This window comes from Hydractinia symbiolongicarpus, chromosome 13 (assembly GCF_029227915.1).
Source record: "Hydractinia symbiolongicarpus strain clone_291-10 chromosome 13, HSymV2.1, whole genome shotgun sequence".
NCBI classification, from domain to species: domain Eukaryota; kingdom Metazoa; phylum Cnidaria; class Hydrozoa; order Anthoathecata; family Hydractiniidae; genus Hydractinia; species Hydractinia symbiolongicarpus.
In genome coordinates, this window is record NC_079887.1 from 20,045,622 (window position 1) to 20,064,297 (window position 18,676).

At 34.8% G+C, this 18,676-nt stretch overlaps 1 protein-coding gene across 3 annotated transcripts; it reads right to left on the bottom strand.

Annotated features, from left to right (window-relative positions):
- Positions 1–1,221: 1,221 nt before the first annotated feature.
- Positions 1,222–13,056, bottom strand: LOC130623681 (uncharacterized). 3 transcript variants are annotated; one of them, XM_057439190.1, is made up of 4 exons: positions 12,958–13,002; positions 12,744–12,880; positions 10,313–10,359; positions 1,222–3,110 (listed from the first exon to the last, which is right to left on the bottom strand). In XM_057439190.1, the coding sequence occupies exons 3-4, from the start codon at positions 10,348–10,350 to the stop codon at positions 1,898–1,900; spliced, it is 1,251 nt and encodes a 416-aa protein (XP_057295173.1). In that variant the 5' UTR covers positions 10,351–10,359; positions 12,744–12,880; positions 12,958–13,002; the 3' UTR covers positions 1,222–1,897. The 3 variants fall into 3 exon arrangements, with proteins under 3 accessions (XP_057295173.1, XP_057295172.1, XP_057295174.1); XM_057439189.1 differs by lacking the exon at positions 12,744–12,880 and having other exon boundaries at positions 12,958–13,056; XM_057439191.1 differs by lacking the exons at positions 12,744–12,880; positions 12,958–13,002 and adding an exon at positions 12,649–12,666.
- Positions 13,057–18,676: the final 5,620 nt, after the last annotated feature.

Consider the following 18,676-nt stretch of genomic DNA (forward strand, 5'->3'; position numbering starts at 1 on the left):
GTTGAAAACAGCAAGGAACTGCATGCTTAACTGGATATGGTGATTAATATGATGACTAAAAGGAATGTGTATACCACAAGATGTGATAAACAATAAAATGATTTCATGTTTACGGTTTCATTTCCATAATACAATATCAAATTAGTATCATTCACTGAACAACTTTCTTCGTATTTTGGTGCACATGTGCACTTTTGGGGAGATCACATTTGGGAAGAAGTACCCTAACTTTACGATAACAAAAAGCACCATGACATAATTATTTATTCATCTTGTAAAGTTTAACGCGATGCTAAACAAGCAGAATTCTTCCATATTGTATTTCGTCATCATTCGGAGAAGAAAAACAAGGAGCATATATCCCTGCTCGCTTTACGTACCATTAGTATTCTACAACTGTTGAATCCGCATATAATTTCGACCGGTATAATTTAAATACCATCGTATTATAAAAACACTTACAGTGCTTTCTCGTTACTCAAGACCGATAACACAGCGGTATACCATGAAGCCTATCAAAAAGTATTACGAATGATTGTTTCACAGCCATTTGCCACACAGAAATCTGGAATAAAATACATTAGATTGCTGCCGCCTAACTGGACAGTATTGACTCCCAACTTGCAACCTATTTCACCAACCTCGAAGAACAAAACGCACATTCTCAAGAACATTGATTGTACGTCAATATTGATACATACAACTGAATAAACTAAACCGTCACAATGACATTTTTACGAAAACTCTATTTTCTAATTGTAAATAAAACAACTGTAGTCAATAACAGCATTTTATCGTTTTTGTATTTTTACATGGTTAGATATTACGACCACCTTCTTATAAGTGTATTGACCCATTCTCTTTGGTCATGAGAACCCTCGCGCGTATTTTTTTTCGCGCAAGTTTTGGATAGTTTTTTTTATTATTGTTTTTTTTTTTAACGCTTAAGGCTACTTAAACTAATGGCCCTTTGCTCTACATGAAACATTTTGCAAATTCAAGATAATAATGTGAACACCTATTTATTTCAAATGACGGAACAACATTGTAGAAGTTCTGTACAAAACAGGTTACTGGCGAACTCGAAAGGTATAGGGAACAAAATACACGCGAATAAGAATCTCAAATCTTTTAGCCTGCAAGGGCTTTTCATTATTTTTCAAACATGGCCAAAAGGAAAAGTTTAAAATTCGCGACTCACTATAGAAACAACCAACGTAATCACTTGTGGTGTAGTTAACCAAGTTTCTTTGGGATATCAAAATGTCTCTCTTACTAAGAAAAAATTTCCTATTTCTAATCCACCAATAAATAAAATAAATTTTCCGAGCAAACCTGGCATTAAAATCAACCAATGAGCGTAAAGCCAGCGTAACCACATCTTACCATCTAATATAGTAGGGGAATTTATTATTAGTGAGTGAGTTGCTCAAAACATTAGATTTCCCGATAATAGCTAATCTCGTAAAAAAGTAACAATAAAAGAAACCAATAAAATAGCGTGGTTATAATACTGTCCGCAAAAAATCGTTTGCAACCCAGAAAGATTGTTCCCACCTTTCTTACGAAGAATGTTTGAACGTCGTTCAATATCTTAATTTTATTTGCAAACTTCGGGCCGAAAAGCCACTTCAACCCCAGTACACAAAATCAAAATAGATACAATTTATCAATAATATGTTTTTTGAAATACGTCAGTAGGTAAAATACTTGTTAATCTGGAGTCAAAAGCGAAACTGGACTAAAGGTCATAAGTGGACATCTGACTAACTTTTTGAAAGAGTTCCTCTTGGTAAGAAATAATTTTGCTCACTTTAATGGCAAATGGGCTCCGGTGCCTTAACTCCGCAAAAAAATAATTATTTTACTAAAAACAGTTTATTTCATATACATTTTCCTAACAATAATCCCAATCCTGGTGCGTCTTTGGTCGGCATTCTAATGGGCATTTCTTTATGTACTCCCACGCACAAGGTCTTCCACGACACCCTACGTACTCAGTATTGTCTTCCCTTCTCGTAGGAAAAGGTATGGAACCAGGATGCCGGGTACAATCATATGAATCGTGCTGCATGAAAAATTGGTTAGTACTTGATATGTTACGCCATACCACGTTATTTAATAGTTCCCAATCACGCCCTGATTTATACAGCATAGCTGCTTTAAACAGGGCCGAGAAATATTGCTCAGCTTTAGGTCTGTCCATTGCTACTTTAAAACACCACAGTCCTGGGATTATACCTGTGGTCTGCTTTGGCGAGTCTCTAATGACGTGAACGAGTTTATTTGAAGTTAACCATTCTCTGACAGCGTCTTCTTCCCTTTTTAAAATCGCTTTATCTATATCCCGCGAACAAAATGTGTCAACAGTTGTGTCGGCTAAAGGTAATAATCGCCAAAACTTTCCTAAAATGTCAGTAAGATTTCCAAACTTTGTTATCGCATTGATATCGCAGAAGTAAACATTTCTAATGTTGCGATACGGCTCCAAGCTCTTTGTAATAAGCTTAGAATGTTTATCAAAATGTATACGCATGGTCCAGTTGTGGTATAAGTCGCTAGCTAAAAACTCACGGATTAATTCTCCCAAAGCATTTGTATAATACAAGTTACTGCCATACAAGGAATATGAAATTACCTTCTGTCCACGAGGCATCTTTACAGCTGTGTTGCAAAGGTTACTATATTTCTTTTCAACAATATAACCAGCAGAGGCTACTTCTTTCAGTATACCAATTTTTTCTCTTTTCAGCATTTTCTCTAAATGTGCATAAATGTTCGGAAAAAGATCACTACCGAGGGTTGTTTTAAGCTCAAATTTCATTTTGTTGTGTTGTGTCTTGCCATCTACGAATCTGTCCGATAACAGATTTTTCACATCGTCATGTAAACCCGGACTTAATTCCTTTCGAACCTTTCTGACAACATCATCTGTCCAATTGAAATTTTTTCCACTTTTGCGTAATTCGTATCTTAGCACTGTTGCCATGCTAATGGTACTACTTTCTAACTTCTTTACTCGATTATACAAACCACAGATGGCAAGTGCTAACATAAGCAACATTGTATATGTTATTATACGCTCTGTTCTGTTCGTTACACCAACACGGCTAAAAGGAATCAATAATGAAGTCGTAGAATGTAAGACAAAGGATTAATCAGAAAAAGGTGACGGAATTCCTACAAAGTAAACAAAATTTAAGCAAAAAAATTAAAGCCGACAAATTATTTGGGCCAATGTGAATATCTTAAAAATTTGTTTCTGAGTGGGGTTTATTATACAGTGCACTTAGTAATTTCATACGTTAAAACAAAATGTTGTAATGAATATGCACAGTCATCGCAGCCTGCAGAAAGACGTTCGGCTTTATGATGTTTGTGCTTACATGCATTAGATTTAATTGTGTTTCTATGTGCGTTCTTGTATGCACTCAAGGTGTTAACGTATTGTGTGCGTTCTTGTATGCACTCAAAATGTTAACATATTGTGTGCGTTCTTGTATGCACTCAAAGTGTTAACATATTGTGTGCGTTCTTGTATGCACTCAAAGTGTTAACGTATTGTGTGCGTTCTTGTATGCACTCAAAGTGTTAACGTATTGTGTGCGTTCTTGTATGCACTCAAAGTGTTAACATATTGTGTGCGTTCTTGTATGCACTCAAAATGTTAACATATTGTGTGCGTTCTTGTATGCACTCAAAGTGTTAACGTATTGTGTGCGTTCTTGTATGCACTCAAAGTGTTAACATATTGTGTGCGTTCTTGTTTGCACTCAAAGTGTTAACGTATTGTGTGCGTTCTTGTATGCACTCAAAATGTTAACATATTGTGTGCGTTCTTGTATGCACTCAAAATGTTAACGTATTGTGTGCGTTCTTGTATGCACTCAAAATGTTAACATATTGTGTGCGTTCTTGTATGCACTCAAAGTGTTAACATATTGTGTGCGTTCTTGTTTGCACTCAAAGTGTTAACATATTGTGTGCGTTCTTGTATGCACTCAAAGTGTTAACATATTGTGTGCGTTCTTGTATGCACTCAAAGTGTTAACGTATTGTGTGCGTTCTTGTATGCACTCAAAGTGTTAACATATTGTGTGCGTTCTTGTATGCACTCAAAATGTTAACATATTGTGTGCGTTCTTGTATGCACTCAACATGTTAACATATTGTGTGCGTTCTTGTATGCACTCAACATGTTAACATATTGTGTGCGTTCTTGTATGCACTCAAAATGTTAACGTATTGTGTGCGTTCTTGTATGCACTCAAAGTGTTAACATATTGTGTGCGTTCTTGTATGCACTCAAATTGTTAACATATTGTGTGCGTTCTTGTATGCACTCAAAGTGTTAACATATTGTGTGCGTTCTTGTTTGCACTCAAAGTGTTAACGTGTTGTGTGCGTTCTTATATGCACTTAATGTATTACCGTATTGTGTGCGTTTTTGTATGCACTAAAAGCGTTCATGTATTGTGTATTTATGTATTCTCTCAATGTGATGATGCAACTTGTAATAAAATTAAACGTGAAATATTATTAGAACAATTTTAAAGTTTTGTCGTGCCAAATTGAACTCACAAACTCTTCATCTAGTTCATCCCGTCGCACAATTCCAATATCTTGGAAGACTCTTTTAAAAGCGCCTATCCCATTCCTCCTCCCCTAGTTTCGCTGATACACGACATACGAAGATGCACCACCTGAAACGATGGACCCCGATAAACAAGAAGTGGAAGTGAAAAATTAAAAGATATTGGTTAAACTGAAATGTTGATATTTCTTTGAATTTTTAAAGGGTAAGTTAACCCGGATTAAAGTTATTAGTTATCGCTTTAAAATGATAGAGTTAATTCATATTTTTATATGTTGTATATGTAGACCTCTTCTGTCTCCTTTTTATTTTACGTTTGATAAACACATCTAATATGACCGAATCATCGTTATTTCTTTCGTTTCACAATGTGTCAAGACGTTATCGCTATCTTTTTTTAAAAAAAGGATAAAAGAGAAACTTGAAAAAAGCATAGATGTTTAGTTAACATAACGACATAAAATTGAATGAAATTGTTGTTAAAGGTAGTGTCTGCTACAAAATAAAAACTTTTATATTAACTGATATAGATATACAAATAAAGAAATCACATACCTTTTTTTATTAATCTCTGGAAATACATATAGGCCGTGGGCTATGTTCAATAAAAAGCTCTCTAAAATAATTTTCGTTGCCCATATTTGGTGACCAATATTTTTTTGGTTAAATCAGAGTTGGGTTGTACTGATTTATATTATCCATGTTACCAATTTCGATACCCCGCAGTTTTCGTGTAATTAAGGGTTTAAAAATGTGTTATCGTGTGATATAGTGCATTATCGATTTTACGCGTTTCTAACTAATAATAACATTACAGCAAAGCCAAAACTTTTCTTTTTTAAAAAGTACGTACAACTAACTTACTTAATGCAAAAATATTTTCAAAAACTGCATTTAACATGCGATTATTCCTTTATCGTGTGATATTGTTATGTATCGATACTCGATAACACGAAAAAGCAACATTTTGGCTGTAAATGGACAAAATTTTGTCGCCATTAGTTATTATATTCTGGCCTAAGCCTTTTATGATTGTTAGAAAGTATAATATTAAGAATTTTAAGTCTCAGAAGAACATAGCGAAGATCTTAATGCTACCCGATAAAATAAAATAAAATGAAAACGCTGCTTTCATATATTAAAAAACGTTAAAATCTATGTCCTCATCGCTCTCTGAGTTGTTATCAGATGATTCGGTGCTAGTACCATCAGCTTCAAGAGGCTTTGCGTTTTCACAGTTTTCACATAAACATAAACTGGAGCACTCAAGACCGTTTTTCTGCAACCACAAGCATTGTTGGTGCATGATTTTTTGCATTTGCACGTTGTTGTTTGAAGTAATGCTTGTGTTGCAGGTTTTTGATCGCGCCATCTGATTACAAGCGAGCTGTTATTCAACGTCCAGCCATGGTCGGTTATGCTAATATCTGGAATGAACTGAACAGTGCGTCGTTTCCAGATAAAAGATAGGTATATAGCTCTTAAAAGATGGTCATTCGATCATTCGAGTAATGTGCTATAAATAAATATTCTTACTTTTTCAGTTTTATAAATGATATTCTTTTCACAAATAATACACTCCGAGGCTAGAACATGCTTCGATCTTTCAGAAATTTTCGTAGGCTGAGAAATTCTGCAACGTTTTCTTGCAGGAGGTACAATATCATCTTTTGTTTTTTTTGACTGCATAATTCTATGGAGAAATCGAATTACAGAAAAAATACATATAAAATATAGCTATACACAATTAAACTAACTCTGCAGCTGAAATCTTTAACATCACATACCTTAGAAATTTCAAGTTCCTTTTGTTTTTTATCTTTCGTTCGTTTTAATTTATTGATGTTGGTAAACAACTGATAACATTTTCTGTTTGCACACTCTACGCTATTTAATTTAATCCACTCTTTCCTAAATTCTATAATTCTACGCAATCCTGCACTACTACAACATACGAGGGTTTAGTTTACTACACCATCCGAATGAATAAAACAAAAGCTTTCGTTTTCCATTTCTCTTTCGCGCTCATTCAAGTTTGTTTACTTTGTAAATCGCGTGGTCAGCATTTTTTTTCAAAATGATATTTTACAAACTGAAAATCGCAGTGGGCATAATAGATTTTCGGTCATTCCATATTGTAGCAGGTGGTTCTTAGATCAAAACAAACTGCTAAATAGGGCGGAGAAAGACGTGGCAGATCGTCGAAAAATTTGTCATTATAATTGTATTTTTTGGAAAAATGCGCGTGTACAGAGTCATTTTTTCTCATATAGAACATTGTTTCTATGAACTTTTGGAAGAAAATATCGGTCACCAAATTTGGACAACGAAACTGAACGATATTGTTGCATAGCCCACGGCCTAATATAAACAAAACTTTTTTACTTGGCCATGTCGAAGCACAGCTAGAGACGTTCTGAATAACATGCGCGAAAAAAGGCCTGGTAAAAATAATTATTATGCGTAATTATGCATTTGACGTCAGTAGTTGGTTGATTTGAAAGACCGAACATGCGAAAACGCGACAAACGCGACAAGCCCCCCTGAAAATAAAAACTTTTCCTTTTTCTTTTTTTCTTTCAGGCGGGAGAAGGTATAGAAATATTCTTCAAATCATTTATAGGTCCTTAAAACTAGGCGGTTTTAATTCTAAATAATGGCGCAATAATAACTATCGAATAAACCGAACGTTATAGGGTTTCAGTATGAGCCCCAGAGAGCGCCTGGCGCAAATGAAATGCCCGAATTTAATGACTCATCTGACGAGGATGAAGAAAGTGAGAAACCTTCAAGAAGTACCTTGAATAAGTACAAGGTGGTGCTTATGTAAAAACTGCGCGGTTATGCATTTGTCGTCATGAAATTGACGAGATAAAGTACGCCCATCTGAACGGGAAGAACAGTTACCTACATCTCGTTTCCAGCCTACTTTTTTGTCTCTAAGGAGGGGGCGGCAGAGACACTGGAAACGCATGACTAGTATAATTGTTTTTATAATAATCGACGTTCCTATATTTTATTATAGACAAACATTTCGTACTTGACCATCCTGACTTTGAACCAGTCGTGCTATTGAAAAATAACCTTTGGACGGTGTTAGTGGGCTTGCACGATAGAGAAAGTCGTGGTTTATCAAGCAGGAATAATGTTTCCAACAGGTATTAATATTACAACATGTATTTATGCGATGGCCGTAACTGGAGTAGATGACTGTTTGATTTTATGTTTAGATCTTATAGGTACGCTGCTTATCGGCAGTTTTGTTGGTTTATCCACACCAGATTAGGAAGAAGTGCACGTCGAGTGATCCCAGCTTGTGTAGTAACGAGGATTCGGCAAGAATACCCGAGCCCTGATGGAAAGTACGTGGATTTTTGTGAAGAGACAGGAGTCTCGAAGGTAGACTTTTCTTGGAGTGGAGACAATAAAATTTTGTTCTTAAATATAAGAGTTAAGTGTACATATATAAAAGAGAAGACCGACTATATAAAATATTTGTTGCTCAGAATTAATATCTTATTGTGGCCTTTTATGTTCTAAAAAAAACGTTTGCATTCTGTTTTCGTACTAACTATTTACAACTTTATAGTCTTGTATTTTATCGAATTTGATATAATTTCTTCTCTATCTGGTCGTGCGACAGGAGCAATTTTCTTGTCGTATTGACGTTTTTTTCTCTTCGATGCGCTGGCTTTACTTCCAGATGATGCACCCAAAATTATTTTTTGAATTATGTAAAATAGATATCATATTTCTTTTTCCTCTTTAACTGGTTTAGCCACAAATCGTTTGGTTGGTTTAGAGTACGCAATTTGAAACAGCGGTGTTGCTGTACCTTCATCATCCACCTGATATTTCTGTGAACGAAACATAAAATTTAACACTCTATTAACATATCTTGTAGGGAAGATTTAAGTATTTTTTTTACCTGTTTCCTTCTACAATTATTATTATGGTCGAGGATTGCTAATTGTGTTCCAGCAATCATTTTTTCCATTCCGAAGAACGAACTTTTTGGAAGATATCTAATCTTCAAGGAATGAAAAACTTCGAGCATGGTCGTGTGAATTTGTTCGTTCATTTGCTCTAGATCTTTGACGAGTGTTTTTTTGCGTAACAATATGGATCAATGCATTGTGCGCAGGGGATCCCATTTGAAACCATTCTTTTTGCCGCTTATCCTCGTCCGTTAACTTCTCGTGTTCGCATTCGTAGATGTTTGGTCTATGCTTAAGTGTGTGTTCATACTAGCATAATCTTCAACGTTTCGCATTGTATAAAACGGCATTCAAAAATGTTTAAGAAAAAATAAAAATAAAATTCTTGCTTGTTTATGTATGACATTACATACATACTTTGACAGAAAAATTTACTTTTTTCCGTTAAATAAATTTAAGGAATTCATGTTATTAATTTGTGATTTCTATTTTTGCAGTCTGTCAATAGCCTTTCACGATCCAAAAATACTTATCGCAGACGATGCATTTTTATTCGAAAGCGTCTGGCTCGTAGCCGGGGGTTAATTTTTAAATCTTGGGCATTACAAATTAAATTTGTTCTTCATACATTCCCCATGTTTTCAGTCCCGATTTTGAACCTGGACACTGACGTAGGCGGGGACATATTAGATAAGCATCGCATTCATGCGCGGTCGTGTTTACAATATGGCGAACTAATGTAGCTACACGAGGAGGAAACTCTTAAATTTAAAAGAACAGCATTACACTGGTACTTTGTATTTATTAAATTTTAACCTGAAATTCGTTAATAATAACATGTTTTCTTTATGTAAACTAACTTTAAGTTTTGTAGCAGACACTACCTTTAAAGAGAGCTGCCATTATTGAAACTTCGACGATTCAGTTAACTCGTTTCAACCCCTATAAAACAGTGTGCTAAGCCGAGCGTGTAAAACATTTTGTGAATTGAATAGAAATTGATTTTTATCATGATTTTTTTTCAAATTAGATATGTTTCAATAGTTGTGGAAAATCAGGGAGTAAGACAGGGAGTAAGGTTTTTTCATATTTCTATATTTTTGATATCAGAGTAAAAAAATATACTTCCAAGGACTTTGATATAAGCAAATGCACTTTTATTACTTCCATCAATTGAGGTAAATAAGTCATTAATCAAATTTGAATAGCTAAAAATAGGATTTTTTCTTCTTTTTTTAGCATAGCCATTAAAATTAGCGACGATGAGGACCATGGAGAGGATATCAACACTCCCGGAGGAGGAATAGCTCAATTCGATGCTTGTAAAAGGGCATCAATTCTTAATATTTTTTTGTACGTTCCTGAGGATTTGGAAGTACAATACAATACCAGCCTCAACAAGGTGCCTATCACCAGCTGCCTGTCTGATTACGGAGCTTATCTTAATACAAGAACTTCCTTAAGTATTTTATAGTAGAATTTGACACTGATGGTAAAATTGCTTCTAGCAAATAAGTACATCCTGGCTTTTGCTCGGCTTGGGTTCGTTCTGTTCGGTGTTGGGTGACTTTTAAGGGCGGGTCTGGTGGAATTAGGGCGGGTCTGGTGGAATTAGGGCGGGTCTTCTGGAATTAGGTAGGTTTTACTGGTTTTAGGTCGGTTTGGCTGGGTTTATGTGGGTTGTCCTTTTAGTAATAACAGAATTTAAAACAAAAATGGTAGCCTGGGTAAGATATTACCCTATCACTAGCATTAAACATTTTGTTGGAAATCTTCTTACCGTTTAATGCTTGTCACGGAAACTTTTCTGAGCGGCATATTTTTAACCTAAGTAAAGAACAATATAAAACAATATGTAATACAGGGTGAAGAAAAATGCCATCGTTTAATACGCTTGCATACAACAACTGTGCATTGGAATTTACAGAATACTAGGAATTTTTTTAACAAGAACACGGGTTTTACTTTGATTTATTTTTTTTTTACTTCCATTTTAATTTATTTTAATTTGCTTTTTGTATTTTTACTTAATTTCACTTTTAAAATAAATGCAACTTTTATTTTTATTTAATTTGGAATTTAATTTTAATTTAAAATCGTTTTACTCTGGCTTTCATAGTATCCTATAATGCATGTCGTCGTAATATGAGCGTCAGAGAAATAATTTTGTGATGTGATAAAAAATCAGCCCTGTAGTGCAGTTTGCGACACGTGCACACGGATAAGATAGTTTAAAGGAGAGGCTTCAACCACGTTAAAATAAATAAATTAGTTATTTTGGCTTGATTGTTTTGATCATTCAGTCCAGCATTTCGACGCCAGGTTCCATAACTAGTCTTATATAAACCCATAGGCCAAATAGGTCTCACAAATGACTATAAACAAATGAAAGCAAACCTTTTGCGCCCTATTTACTACAGTTTGGATTTAACCCTATTTGGTATGGGGGGCATAAAGTACCCGCGACATTTTCAAAGTCTAACAAGAAGCCCTGCGGCTTAAAGATTTCCGCCATTAGCATTAATCTGAAAAAAGATATATAATCGTCGTCACGATTTTATAGCTATAATACATTATCTTTCACCAAAAATATCCAGCCTCAACAATTCCTCTTTAAATTAGAATTCATTGATAATTAATTAGTTCTGCTGAATATAGCTTTAGTCTACGTGCTTACAAAATTGTAGTACGGAAGGAAATGACGTATATATAACATCAAAAATGGAGCATTGTAAGACGATCTTCATTATGCTACACTGCACAAGCTGTAGCTTTCGATTATAAACTTTAAAATAAAGTAATGTTCATTGGATAATAAAACAATTTGTTGCGCTGTTAGGATTATTATTGGCTTAAAACTCATTTTAGCCTCGTTCTCAGAAAAAAATCTGTCAAAACGAGGATTTAAGCTTTAGCCTGGATAAGTTTTAGGCGTCCAGGCTCTGGGCTGTCTCTATCTATCTATCTATCTATCTATCTTCCCAGGCGATATTAAAGATTCCGCCTTCGTCGGAGGAAATCAATAACTTTTTAAATACTGGATGAAATTACTTAGATTTTTGTGACTTTTCCTAACTTTTATTGGACTTTCGAAAAATAAAAAAAAAATATTTCCAAAAATTGTCCTGTCAATGCCACTTTGTCCTGTTTGACAGTTGGTCATATCAACTTTTTTACTGCAGTGCTAAAAATAAATGCTTTCCAAACTAACCAGTTGTATGAATGTGTACGTGATTAGATTATGTACGTGACAGTGACAAAAAGTCATCATACAATGTTGACATGCATTCTGTATAATTTGCAGACCAAAATATTGGCAATTTACAGACCGGAATACTTGTAATTTCCTATTTCTCTATTTTTATTGTCATATGATGACGTCATAGGTTGTTTTCTCCCATGTCAATCCAAATTCTCTTTATTGAGTAGCTACTGACATAAGTGCCAATAGATCTTACCAAGTTTTATTCCATGACAGCTACTTACACTAAGGTTCTCAAATATAGATTTTTCAAAGAAAATACTTCGATTTCCATTTTCTCCTTAGAGAAACCCTTTGTCTTTATCCAACCTGTTCATGTTTCTAATAAAATCTTACATTCTCATAGTACTTTTTTATTGAATAGTACTGTAAATAGTTTTAAAAAAGATAGAAAAACAAGAATTTCAAAGAAAGACATACTTGCATACTTTCAAGGGCCCAATACTTACAAGGGCCACAAAAGTCCATACCAAATAGGGCTAGAACATTAACTGTTGCTATGTATTACTTATAATAATAAAGTAACTTAGCAACCTTGTACATTTTACTACTGTTGCTTGTACAAAATACGCCGGGGTTGAGTTTGGTGTTTGGCTGCATGTGTTTGGTTATTACTACGAGTTAGCACAGCCGAGTATATACCCAACATAGTTCTTTGAACACTTAGACAGTAGCAGTAATATCATGGCCAACTCAATTTTTTGTGAAAAATTTGTAACCACATTTTTTTAAACATAAATTAGTCATTAATTCAGGCTTCCTCTTGAAAAGTATCGTTGGCGCGTTAGCTTTGGTTTAAAACTTATCAAATGGTACAATATCAGTTAAAACACATATTGGAAATTCAGAAACACCTTTTAAAAAAGAGATGTGAAAAACATCACAAATCACTTCAGCATTGACAAACAAACAAGATGAAAAAAACCCATCAGAAATAAGCACTTCAAACCTTTGGAGTGCATTACCAAATGTAGACAAACACACTCTAATGAATGAACTTTTAATAAACTGACGTCAGCTCTGTGACACAATTAATATATAAGATTTCTCTATTATCTGTTAACGTTTACATCTCAACTTGTTGTACTAAAAATATATGCAAAGCAAAGATGATACTTTCAAAGTTAGAATAAAATCTTTAATATTTATACTGAGGTACTCACCACTGAAACTTATTCTTGTGTACAATTTTATCGAAACAACAAAACTATTCCCAATGTTTAATATGTTTTATAGAGGAATCACAATTTGCACAAATATCGATACAATGGATTTTTTGTAAACAATCAATAGAGTTATTAAAATTAATTGATGCAATAGAAAAGTTTTCTTTGAAGTAACCGAAAAATGCATGTCTAATATGTTAAATTTTCTGCGCGCGTAACGTCAATAACAGTACTTTAACGTCAATATCCTATATTAAATTAATAAAGCCGTTACAGTGCACTTAAAACTTGGAGGCCAAATAACTTGGAAACGAGGTGGTGACGTCAATGATGTTTCACCGCGTGGTTAAATAGGGACCACCTAGGACCAATTTGGGTAATTTTCCCAAACCTGGGTCCCCGAATCCGTTTCGGAATGGACGGGTTGATGACGACATCCTGCAACCGTACAGAAGTACTTGATCCTATACATTTTCTTGATCAGGTTTTCAAGATCTATACGATTAAGGCAACAGGTATACACATTTCTAAAAAAATTTTTGGAGTTTTTGACCAAAATTTTTAAATCCGTTATATCACCTTAGTCGTTTGTCGAAAACATGTAATCCTATACATTATTTTGAACAGCGTTTCAGCCTCTACACATTACAGGCAACGAATAAACTAAATTTCGCCAATTTTCTTTTTTAGGTCTGCATTGCTGACGTCAGCAGAACATCTAAAACAATCTATTTTTCCATTGCTCTTCTACCTAAGTGTCCACCGGCCTTATCGACTAGTCTCTTTAATAATAGCCGTATATTATGTATGTTCAAAATAGTTGCCCGAAGCTTTTTCGAAAAATTATCGCAGGGCCCGATTTTTACGGACTTTGCGTTTTGGTTTTACTTAGCCTAATTTCGGAAAGAAACCAGAAACGGATAAACAACGAAAACAGTTTGGAAGTGATGGTGTCAGGTTTGCAGTTCTGTTTGACCTTTTTGTCTTCCACAAGCCTTAATTTTGTAGTATTTGATTTCTTTCTGTTTTCATAAGTTAAGGCACATATATTTTACAAATCTTAAATCACCAATTTGAAGAATTTGGCAAGGACCGTAGGTTTTGAACCAGCTTGGTAGCTATACTTTAGTTTTACTTATTTCTATTCTTTTGAAGTTTTTATTCAGTTTGGTATACTATTATCTATTTGTATTTGGTGTTTTGGCTCTCTGGCTAGCCCTTTAGTTACCTTTAACTTAAAAATGAAAGTAGCCAAATACAGTTTGACTACCAACATAATCCTTAATAATAATTATGCTACGGCTGTTATTACTGTTATGAAAATTTTTCTGCAAAATAAAAATGCTGAGCATTTTTCTTAACTGGACACATGTGTGACACGGTTTACCTGTTGACGGCTCTTATTAATCACTCATTCGGGTGTTTAACGCCGGGTAACACAGTTACTTTTAGTTAACACGGCGTTCCAACAGAATGTATCCTGTGTTTTGTAAACCAAAGCTGCAATACAGTTTTTAAGAAAAGGGTATTAACCCGAACTCATGTGCGACACGGTTTACCTGTACTAAGCGATCAGCCCGGTGTCACCATTAATTTTTTAACTTTCACAGACATTTATTTCGCAAAATAAAACAATATTGACTGATTGTTTTTGTTATGACGGACTAACAACGGTTTGTAAACTTTGTTTCTATCTCAGCTTTTGTTGCAGGAAAGGTATTACTTCGAAAATATGTTACAGTCACAACACTACACAGATATATGCGCTTCACTTGATTTACGACTTTCTGCATACTTGTACTAAAGCGCTCCACCTGACCGTGTCGCACAGTTTGCGGTTCTTATTAAGCGCTCCTCAGGGCGTTCAAAAACAGTTACTTGTGGCTTAACCCGGCGTTTCGACGCTGGGTCTCCCGGCTAGTCACTTTAATAATAGCCATATTCCGTCTGTCTGTTCGTACGTCTGTTTTTCTTTTTGTTACGGAAACACGAAATGCGATATATAAAGGACGGGCGACCCCATGGATTTTTCCACGGGTAAACGACTAGTCTATATTATAATACCCGTATGCGTTTGTCTGTCACGCAAAATGGTACCGCAAGAAGCAAGACGCACGCAATGCGGTATAAAAAGAACGGGCGAACTCGTGGATTTTTCCAACGGTTACCAACTATTTTATAAAATTATTACATTGCTCATACATTAGTTAAATTTGAGATGTCTAAAATTTATTGTCGTTTTGTTGTTGTTTTTTTTTTGCTTTGCTTATGTGTTATTCCGTTTTTGTCTATCTTCAGCGGGCATTCACGTTAGATTTTAGATGTAAAGTGTTAATAACTAACGAACAACATCGTTGATAAAAACGCCATGTTGAATTAAAACCTTACTTTATCAAACTTATTTTCCAGGGGCGGATCCAGACTTTTTTTAGACTTAGTCAAAATATTGCTGCTGCGCAGCAATATTTGGACAAAGTCTTGAATTTAGCAGCTGGGGTTCCTGGGGGCGCTGTAAGCCCCCCCTCCCAGGTGGGGTCAGAATCTTTCACTAATTTAAGCTTTGCGGGTACAAAAATCGCCGAAAATTGTCTACCGATTTATCTAGTTATTAATAAAATTGACGAAAAGAAGCGGTAAGCTATAAGAAAATCTCCAAGAACATTTTTTATAAGAATCAACTCTCCGTCCTACACGTCTTATTTAAGATAGATAAAAGCACTAAAATTAACAGGGATTAACTACAATAAAGTGAGACAATTGTGAATATATTTCAATATTTATAAACTCTTGCTGTTTCTGCCAATATCAGGCTTCATCAGCATGACTAGGTGATCACACCAGCCATGGACAGCAAAATATAACACAATCATAACAAAAACAATAAGAATATGGAAAGATCAGGATAATGAAGATGAAATGTACATACACATGATATGATACATACACCTCAACCCATGTATTTATTTAGATATATTTGTTTATTCATAGGGCTAAACTCAAGTTTCGTTTGAACTTTAAGAAGAATTAAGAAGGGCAATTTTCTGCTTTTTTGCATGCTGAAATAGGAAAATGCGACTTTCGCTTAAGAAGGTTGCAACCTGCAACAAGGCTTGAAGTCTACACCAATACCTTCATAACAAAATAAATTTTTTAACTGATCTCCATCAGGTAAAATAGATGGGCATGGAAATATACACTGTGTAAAGAGAGTTCGAATCCGTAAAAAGCCGAACTGTGGGTAAAACGTATTAATTTTTCTCTTTATTACTGTTGACAAGGCAAGTATTGATAGAAAAGGAGACCACGTCTGGGGGTACAGATGTTGATTGCTTCGGCTTTAACTGCCTCCTCAGGAGAAAAGTCATATCACAAAAAATATGGGAAAGGGAAAATCTGAATAAACTTTTTTCAGATATAAAAATATTTGCCTTTTGGTTTTTAAAAGTAATTGAAAACAAGGATGCTTGGAATAAAAAGAAGGATGCAAGAAAAGTTCTATGGATGTCAAGGTTCTCAAAATATCAACAAGAGAATTATCACCTACCAATACTAACGATGCTGAGCTGTATAATACATTTTACCATGACCTTTCACTCAACAAACTTTGTTTCCTAATAGCCATTCGAAGAGTTGTTTATTTTCTTCACCAACCTTACTTATCCAGATGTCAAGTTCTTGCTTCTAATACCAACACAAATATTAATTGAGAAAGAACTCCTCCACAATTCTGAAAATTCTGTTCAAAGCTCTTATTACAAAAACAATTAGCCAGCTGGCTAGCTATAGCTAATTAGCTAAATCTTTTTGTATTTGTTCTTGATAGTCTGTTGTAAAAAGCTCTCCCACAACTAGCTTTTCGTAGCGAATATACTGAAAACCCTTAAATACATGCAAGGTGTGTTGGAGAGTAAAAAACATACTTCTCACCTTAAAGCAATAATTCCTTTATCTTCACACCTCGCCTCAGATGGAATGTATATATACCTGAATTCCGATGAAGACTTTTACCAACCAAGGGATAAATATCACCAGACAACAAAAATGTCCGAGAATAAACACTTTCAAAAAGTTCTTTTTGGATTTTACGAACAGATTCAACATTATCACACTTTAAATCAGTAAGCACCCGCGCCAAAATTTCCGCAGTAGCTATGATAGTACGGAAAGAATCCAAGCCAAAAGGCGTGAGTCTTTGACTAATCCTGACGGATGGGAGTTAAAACTATAGCCTAACAGGTTATAAGTAACCACGCAGTACGGAACCTAAATTTCCTACGCCGGCTGCGGGCCACATATTGTTGGACTACGCATAGAGTGTGAAAATTACGTCATGATTTTGACGTCACATGCCCCTTAGGTGAGATGGGGAGGGTTGCGGGCTATAGCTATTTGATTTTTGACTAACTGAGTGACTGATTAGTCAAAATGAATCAGTCAAAATCTGTAAGCTATAATTTGCAACCCTCTCAGTCTATATGGTAGCGACGTCACAACTTTGACGTCAACATCGCCATAGGCGAAATGAAGAGGGCTGTGAACCATGGCTTTGCGCCGTAAATAAATTACATGTGATTTTTTAACGCGCTCCGTCTGTAACACCTGGATTGTCGACATTATTCGCTTGGCTAACATTTTTCGTCAAATTTATACTTAGTCACGCGACTTATCTGACAAACCCTGGATCCGCGCCTGATTTTCAACATGGCAACCAAACTGTGAGCATCTGTTTCTGGCGAGGATGATATCAAAAAGTTCAAATATGGGGAACAGCAAAGTTTTAATGTTATTAATTCGTACAAACCTAATGCCAGTTTAAAGCCAACAAATAAAAAGTCATGTGAGCATGGTGTCAGTTCTTCTACAAAAGTGACTATAACATTTGCATACTAAATTAATACATAATTGAAAATAAAATTATAAGCTTGGATAAAGCACACGAACAAAGGCTTATAAAACAAGTAAAGGCTACATATAAAAATAAATATATAAAATATATATATAAAAATATTACGATTCGAAAAATTTCGTAGAATTTAAAAATTTATTTTCGTGAATCAATCCATAAAATTCAGATTTTTCGTGGGTATTAATTTTTACGATTACGCCTGTGGTAATGGTAAAGGCAAATTTAAATTTTTAAAAATGAAAGCAAATTTATGTAGCAATAACAAAATTTTTAAACAACACCAACATCTTATACACAGTTGTGAAAGCATACCGAACTGGAACTAATTATCGTGGGTATTAATTTTCGTGTTTTTCGCAGATTTTAGCCAAATTTGCGAAATTATGTACCAGTGAAATATTTTTACTATTCGTGAAAATTGATACACGCAAATAAATCAAGAAATTAATAATTCGTAAAATTTTTGTCTCAGAGCAAAAAAACGCCATTGCCAAAATTGCCAAATTTCATAAAAATATTATGTGAATGTTTTGTGAGAAAATGCTTTAACTAATATTTTATCACATTCCTAACGATTCACAAACACCCGCACAAAATTGTCAAACGAGCCATCCGCAAAATTAATACTCGTGAGTTACAGTGAAAATGAGTACCAGGTATAAGCATACTCATGCATACTAAGGATAGTCAGGGGCGGATCCAGACTTTTTTTAGACTTAGTCAAAATATTGCTGCTGCGCAGCAATATTTGGACAAAGTCTTGAATTTAGCAGCTGGGGTTCCTGGGGGCGCTGTAAGCCCCCCCTCCCA